General features: G+C 46.4%; 1 protein-coding gene across 1 annotated transcript in view; it reads right to left on the bottom strand.

Moving 5' to 3' along the window:
- Positions 1–7,769, bottom strand: part of LOC144139813 (uncharacterized) — a 110,406-nt gene continuing 102,637 nt past the window's right edge. Inside the window, exons 20-22 of the mRNA XM_077672065.1 lie at positions 5,719–5,850; positions 1,293–1,379; positions 1–281 (exon numbers count right to left, since the gene is read on the bottom strand). Of these exons, the coding sequence (XP_077528191.1) occupies positions 131–281; positions 1,293–1,379; positions 5,719–5,850 (370 nt within the window). The 3' untranslated portion in view covers positions 1–130. The remainder of the gene's footprint in view (positions 282–1,292; positions 1,380–5,718; positions 5,851–7,769) is intronic.

Genomic DNA, 7,769 nt, shown 5'->3' with positions numbered 1-7,769 from the left:
GCGGTGTCAGTGATCTGAGCGACGCGGGTACGCGCAGTTCATTGACACAAAAAAGCAGAGATTTCTTGAAAAAAAGGCAGATTGCAGGAAATTGCAGGGAAATTAAAGGGATTGTAGGGATAGAATCGGCTCAACCCGGATGAGGAGCCTCGCTGGGACTAAAGAATCTCAGTGGAGTGACGGGCGTTCGGGGCGGCGCCATGTGGGGCGGCTTCGTCCGGTCTATGCCGCAGCTGAAAGCCCTCATTTCCGGCCGCTTCTCCTCCGGTGCTACAGGCTCCCTGCAGGGGTAAGGCAGTGCGGGTTAGGAATGACGTCAGAAGAGGGAAAACCACCATAACCTCCGCATAACTCTTGGGGTGCTCTACCAGTTCAGCTACCACGGCTGCAGGAGAACTGCGCCGCTACGAATCATGTTCCGTAACTTACAACAACTGCCTTTCCCTATTAATTTGCCCATTACATCAATAAACATTGTGTTTAGCGTGAGGCTGACTGTGGAGCATTGACACTGAAACGGGTTAATTAAGTTAGGATGTACTGAGTATATGCGCTGCTAATCCACCAAGTTTGCCTTACAGCACCCCAGGAGCGCAAGAAGATCCGCTAAGATGACGAGGAATTTGCCGAAAAGCTGGCTTCAGGCGTCGCGGAAGTCATTCTTTGGAAACATCGTTTAGAGTTCAAACTTCGGCTTGAGTCGACAGACAGACAATTTTCGCGTTTCAGTAGTCCAAGAAAGACTACCATCCCTAAAATTTAGAAGCATATTTACATTCTCCGTAGCAAATGTCCCCGAAAGGCACTGGTCTTCTACCACCCCTATCTCGGACCTCGTACCCCCAACCTCCTGCTGCCCCAGCGCACTCGCATGCCTTAACCTCAGCGATATGCTAGGCATTTTAATTCCTTTTCTACTTTATTCCTCCTGGGACCACCCTTTTTTTCATGTGGTTGGGCCAGCAGCAACTTAATGGCTCAGTCTACAAGATGATCTATCCGTACAAACGCAGCCCAATTTCGGACGAGCCAAGATGTTATCATTGTTTAGAGGATTGAAATGTCTATACAGGCCATAGTGGTCCACCTCTTTTCTTTTTTCCAACCTCTTCTCCAGTAGCATTACACCCTTGCTTTTCGGAACCTTCTTGGACCTTACTCGGCCCTCTTCCTACCATTCAACTCCCTACCTGACCTTCACTTCCTTATGGTCAAGTGCTTGACCTTTTCATTTTCGGAGCTCAACAACTAATAGCCTGGGAACTTATCGCGGCAACGACGATGAGGCTTACTCAATTTTCAGGCTGCTAGAGGAAAACGAGATGGCCTTCATCTCAGGCTGCTTTTTGTCGGTGGGACCTGCGTCGACCCTCGCAGGCCTGAAAATAAATAATCGATAGCAAATTGTAAGGCAATTTTATATATCAGGTTGAAAGCTTCGTGTTTTGCAAAACCTGATATAGCTTTGATCACATTTTTAATCGCTTAAAACACACACGAATCATTTTATTCAACTAGGAAAGCTCTTCTTCCTCAAGAACAAGATATTCGTCAAGTAGTCATGACTCCAAGTTCGCAACATGGTCTGGTAACGATGCCCCGGGAGGACAAAGATGGCCGCGGCAGGCATCTTCACGTCGAAACTCTCCATTGTAGCGTCTATCAGTGTGGTTTCATCAAGCAGTGTACATTACCTCTGCTATGCGGATCACTTCGAGTGGCTTCAGGGCTCTGAGCCACGTCAGCGCTGAAGCTGTTCGGTGTGAGCACATGTCCGGGCAGGGACCATATGGCATTTCTTCATCCTTCCCATTCCGCGAGGCGGTGAAGTATTTCTCAACAAGCTCCTCGCAAATGCCGCTTACACCCCGCATATTCTCCGCAAAAAGCCCTCCACCACCTTTCTTTTAAGTGTACGTCCTGCCATACGCGCACATACGCCGGCCTCACGCATCTTCTTTGGCATTGCTCCTTCTTTTCACAACATCGCTACGACATCATTACATCTTTCCACGCATCCACAAGCGCTCCGTTACACCGTCATCTATGGAGAACTCTCTCTTGCACATGATAGGCCTATTTTCCACCAAAAGCGTCCTAGCTCAGGCTGTGTAGCTGGGGTCGACCACGTCCTCGTAAAAGACGCTGCAGTCCCCTACCTTACTTTCCTTCCTTTTCCCCAAATCGGCATTTCGCCCGCCGTCCTTACCAATAAAGGTGCTACTACTACTACTACTACTACTACTATCAAGACAAAAATCTTTGAGTGACCGTAAGATCCTGTAAAGTGCACTATTTACACAAACGTCCTCTTTAAGGGTATCATCGCCCTTGTACAGCACTCAAATTGCTTCAGGTGAGCTTAAATTTGCACTACATATAAGTTTACCACTAAAGTACACTACAAATATCAAGTGTGGCTGAAAATACGCTTCGTTGCGCCAAATGAATGAGGACTAGTGACAAAACAAACACAAACTTCATTTTAAAGTAGGCAATCCGGGCGAAAAAGTTTAAAAGAGGCGGACATCCCTCTTGTGTTGCTCATTCCGACTTTTTCGCACTACGTGTATGAGCATGTTCCTTTCTTCGTAACAAAACAACTATGGTGCATCTCACCGGGTGCACCTCCCATGGATAAACGTTGAAATGATCGTTTATGACAGAACAATGGCAGGGCGAATGCTGCAATATGTTGCAAACGCGTGGACAAACCCACTCATGCACGGAAAACTGGCCCTGAAGTCAATTAAAGGCACGTCATGTCGATATGGTAATGAATGCCCCAATAAATGCAATTATCAAATTTGAATAATCAATAATGCGAGAACAATGCGTTGGAACAGGCGTTTTAAAGGCACAGTGGGGCAGTTGCGCGGTGATACCTTTAACAATAAATCAGAACAAAAAAAGGCTGCGTCTAATATCACGGCAGCCATGAGAGTTACCTAACGGGAAATTCTCACGGCAGTTTTCAAAAAAGCTGGCTGGCGTAAAATTTGCTGAATAATGTTACTTCCCAACGTAGCCTAATGTAACATAACCTCACAGAACCTAACGTAACCTAAACGAACGCGTTATAACCTACCCAAACCCAGCCAAACTGCAACAAACCTAATCTAACCCAGCCCAAAGACACAGAACACAGCCTATATTACACGTAATTAAGCGAATTCTAGAAGCCCGCACCGCCGATCTCTTGATATCGTAAAGACTAGAATAAAAAAAGCATTAACAAAATCACGATGACCGAAAAATCCCGACAGCTAAAAAAATCGCTATGTCGGACTCAAACCTCAGCCTGCTCGTCGAAAACAAGGTACTATACCGCAGCGCTACGAGGGCAGCTGTAGTGACGGCTTTTTCGAGAATATATATCCCATAGAATCTCCGAATAGCGTTTTTAGCCAATGCGAGGGGACTGCCGTGGGAAATTTCTGGCAGTAATTCTCAGGGCTGCCGTGATAATAGACGCTACTAAAAAATCACTCAGGTTTAACACTTGTCACCGTAGTTATCACGAGCCCGCCGACGCCCGCACACAGGCGTCATCCGGCCAGCACGCCATCCATGGCGAGACTCAGCTAACAAGTGACGGCAAAGCAGCCGTTAAACCCTCGCCTAGTCACGTGGTTCGCTTACGCTGAAGTGCACGCCCAGACGGCCCAGCCGGCGCTAAGCGCTCAAGCGCAAGCGAAGCAGTCATTTCACCCTCGCCTAGTCACGTGGCACCGCAGCGGTGACGCTCCACGTGCCACCGCAGCGGTGACGCTCCGTGTGAGCGCAGCGGCAACGCCCCTCCACAGCGGATCAGGTGGCGTTCCGGCCGCCCACGGTCATCGCGACGCGATGAACGACCTTGCGAGACATGACGTCGTAGAGCATTCGCTTTGAAATCAGTCATGCAACCGCGTGAAATGAGACATCAGCGATATCTCTTAAGTATCCCCTAGCCAACTGCGCTATGCCTCTTCTCAAATTTCCCTCACACTTCTTGTCCTAGCATGTTCCTCCTCTCGGCATTGCTGCGCCGAGTTTTGAACGACGCCAGGCACGGATCGAACTGAAGCTAAAGATCTCCGCTGTTGAAATAGCCATTTTGGTTCTACCGTCGAGGCTATAGCAGATTTATTTATTTATTTCAAAATACCGCAGGCCAGAATGGCCCTAGCAGGAGGGGCAAGTGAAAAATACCGAGATAATTGGTCGGTATTGCCAACAACGAAAAACGTAACACTACCTGGAAAACAACATAAGGCAAAACAGCACATGGAGAGTATGAGTCACGAAGCCGAACAGAATGCAACATCAACCATACCAACACACTGATATGAAACAAGTTATAACTGTATTGCGTCAATACCATCGTTTCAACAAGCCAAGTGCTGCTACAATGCCCTAGCTAAATTGTCCGCAGCTAGAATTGATTCAGGAAGTAAATTCCAGTCTTCTATGGTACGCGAAAAAAAAAACATTTTTAAATCAACTAGTCCTTGCGAAAATAGGCTATAAAGCATGCTCTCATGTGTGACGCGTTCTTCTCGTGGTTAGTGGCTTAAGGAATGTAGATATAGGCAATAGAACTTTTTTAGTCAATATATTGTGAAGAAGCAATAGACGCTGTAGCTTCCTTCTTGTTTCTAGGGTGGGGTTATTTGGTCATGAGTTGCGTTAGGGAGTCTTGTCGTCTATATTTGCCAAAAATGAAACGAATGCATTTTTTGGAGCATCTCAAGTTGGTTGACACATTTTTTAATTTGCGCGTCCCACACAACAAACGCATATTCAAGTTTTAGCCTGATGAAAGTCTGATAGGCTAAGAGCTTAACGTTAGTCGGAGCATGCTTAAGCTTTAGCCTTAACAAACATAGCTTTTTAAAGGCTGATACACATATGTCGAAAATATATTGGAACCATGTCAAATTTTGAGTAAAAGTGACGCCTAAATACTAGTAAGGCAGAACTTCTGAAATGCCGAAGTCATGAAGGTGGTACTGAAAAACGCTGGGGTACTTCATCGGACAGATTTAGGGGAAATCCCCAAGGTGGAGTAAGTTTCTGCGAGGGAAAGTTTGACATCCAACTGAATGCAGCCATACGGCTACAAAAGAAAGCTAGACAGCCTTCTCAGAAACTTCGCAGTTGAAGAAAAATTCTTCCTGGTCCAGGATTCGGAGGCTAGTCGTTTGTAGCGCGAGAGCGAATGGATCAACAACTCCAACGCCTTGGCTCCTGAGCCTCCCGCAAAGCGCTCAACAGAATGAAAGTTTTTTTGTCTCTCTCTTTCTTTCTCTGTCTCTCTCTCCCTCTCTCTCTCTCTTTCTATCTGTCACGGACAGGTGTTATTCGAACAGATTTAGGGGAAATACCCAAGGTTTCTCCGAAGGAAAGTTTGAAATCCACCTAAATGCTCCTGGTTAGCTCAGTTGGTAGAATGACTTCTCCGGTTCAGCGGTGGTCTCGGGTTCGAATCCTAGACGAGGACGAATTTTTATTCAACTCCGAAGTTTTAGAGAAATCTGTATAGCTTTCCTTTGTAGCCGTATGGCTGCATTTAGGTGGATGTCAAACTTTCCTTCGCTGGGGCACTTCTTACGCGCAATTCTTAAAAGAACTGTTTTTTTGCGAGACACGTCGCGCGGCGTCGTCAGTTGACGACACCAGGTCCGATAGGCTTAGCAGCTGTCGCTGCAAAACGAAACACTGGGTGAGACTCACGGTAAATCCGTCTGCGTGGCCGCTGTCTCCACTGGCGGTGACAACAAGGGGGACGAGGGGCTAGTAGTAACGAATGCAGATGGCCGCCGCGTTTCGGATGGCGTCACAGGTGACATGAGACCTCCCTGGGCACTGCGCCATCGCATGACAGCAGTTTTCAATTGTGTCTTTCCCCCATATTTTTTTATTCTGTGCAAACATTTATATCTGTACGTTTTCTTAAATCTTGGCACTCTATACGCTTACACGCAAAATTTAGCCGTTAGTGCAAGTATTAATTTACACACATGACAATCTATTCGGTCATTAGGCAATTACTTTCCCTTTCGAGGAGAAGCAACATTTCTTCCTGTTTTTCATAGCAATGACACCCTGAGTTAAGAAACCAAAAATAAAGCTGACATTACAACTATTTAGCGATTTACAGACATTTTGACAAAACCGTATTACTTTCCCCACCCGTCCCGTAATCACGCCTTGCCTCCAGTGTAGCTTCTTTTTTTTTCCATCGCGTCCAGTTACCCGGAAACACAAGAATACTGATTTATATGGCACGAGATATCACTCAACAACTTGTCGAGAGAAAAACATTTCCCGCGTATCTGCTCCTTTCGTTGGAAATGGCGACAAAAGACGATATTCTGTCGACATTTGCCAAGTAAATGCCTCCCTTCACTTTCCCCCTCAACTCTCATGCTGCTCTTCTTCCGTCGCGCTACTCCCAAGGTAAACCCGCTAAAGGTTTGCTTAAGTCAATTTAAATTTACCGCGTTCCACTGCTCCAGGTCGGGTGTCTCGATTCCAGCGCTTCTGTACGGCATTGACGCGAGTGAATCAAGGCACCCTACTACAACGTTTATAGAACCACGTTGCCATACTCCACGAGCGTTCCAAGCGTTACGTGTAACCTATCTACTGGAATGTTTCATTACTGTTGCCGTCTGATTTTTTAAAATGCCGCCAGAAGCTATTGCGGCGCGGGTGACAGCAGGCGATAGAGAGAGTTTTTTTTTTTTTTTTTTTTGCAGTGGATGTAGTATTTCATTTCGCAAAAAGCAAGCACCCATGAATTTTTTACAAAAGAACACTGATGTGTTATTTTGTGTATAATATTTGCGTAATGTCTTGTTCTTGTTTAACAATGTTTCCACGTATGAACATGTACACCGGATTAGACGCTTAGGTTTCGCTGTGAGTATATACGACTATTGCGAAGATTTTGTTTTACTTTGGCCGGGTGGGTGAATCGAGTCGCAGACAGACAGACAGACAGACAGACAGACAGACAGACAGACAGACAGACAGACAGACAGACAGACAGAACAAAATTTCTGGGTTTAAATATCCCAAGAAAGACTATCGTCTCTAAAAAATCTGCCACCTTCGCAACTGAGAGTTGAGATGCGAAGACTAATTAAACAGCGGAGCTGGTGGTCTTCACTAGCTTTAACTTGGCTTTAATGAGGTCTGCCTATCTCCTTCGTTGATAAGACACTGATGCCGGCGAGCGCGCGCCATCTCTCTCAAGTAGAAAAAACTGCAAGTCAGTGCTTGCGTCATCAAAATGATGCACCCCTCCGTCTAACGGCGATGATGGTTGAACACCAAGCTTTTTCGTGAGGGATTTCTGTGTTGAAAGCTTCGCGAAAAAACGATGACCTACAGCCGGCTTCCCCTGCGAAAGAGTATAGTTGAGGCAGAGTACGCTTTACAGGTGGAAGTTGGCGTTCCTGCAGTTGATTATGAGATGGACTACAAATACCCTTAGTCAGACATAAAAAGCTTCGCTTTAAGCTCCCACAGTGCAGGAATGGCGCATCGGATAAACGTCGGGTCCATAAAGCGAGAAATTCAGGCTCGATTCTGGCCACAGCAATGGTTTTTTAAAGCTAAGCTTTCTACCTCTACCAGCCAATGGTTTCATGGCGTGCGCCCCAAGAAACTCCCAACTAGGATAAAAAAAACTGGCACCGCCAAAGATTGAACCTAGGCCCGAAGAGGAGCAGAGCGAGAGCCCGTCGTCACAGTGACTAAGCTACGCCCACACGTGG

This window comes from Haemaphysalis longicornis, unplaced genomic scaffold, assembly GCF_048455015.1.
Source record: "Haemaphysalis longicornis isolate Haplotype H1 unplaced genomic scaffold, Haemaphysalis longicornis Haplotype H1 scaffold_5, whole genome shotgun sequence".
Classification (NCBI taxonomy): domain Eukaryota; kingdom Metazoa; phylum Arthropoda; class Arachnida; order Ixodida; family Ixodidae; genus Haemaphysalis; species Haemaphysalis longicornis.
Note: the sequence above shows the minus strand (reverse complement) of the source record. Positions and strands in the feature narration are given on the sequence as shown.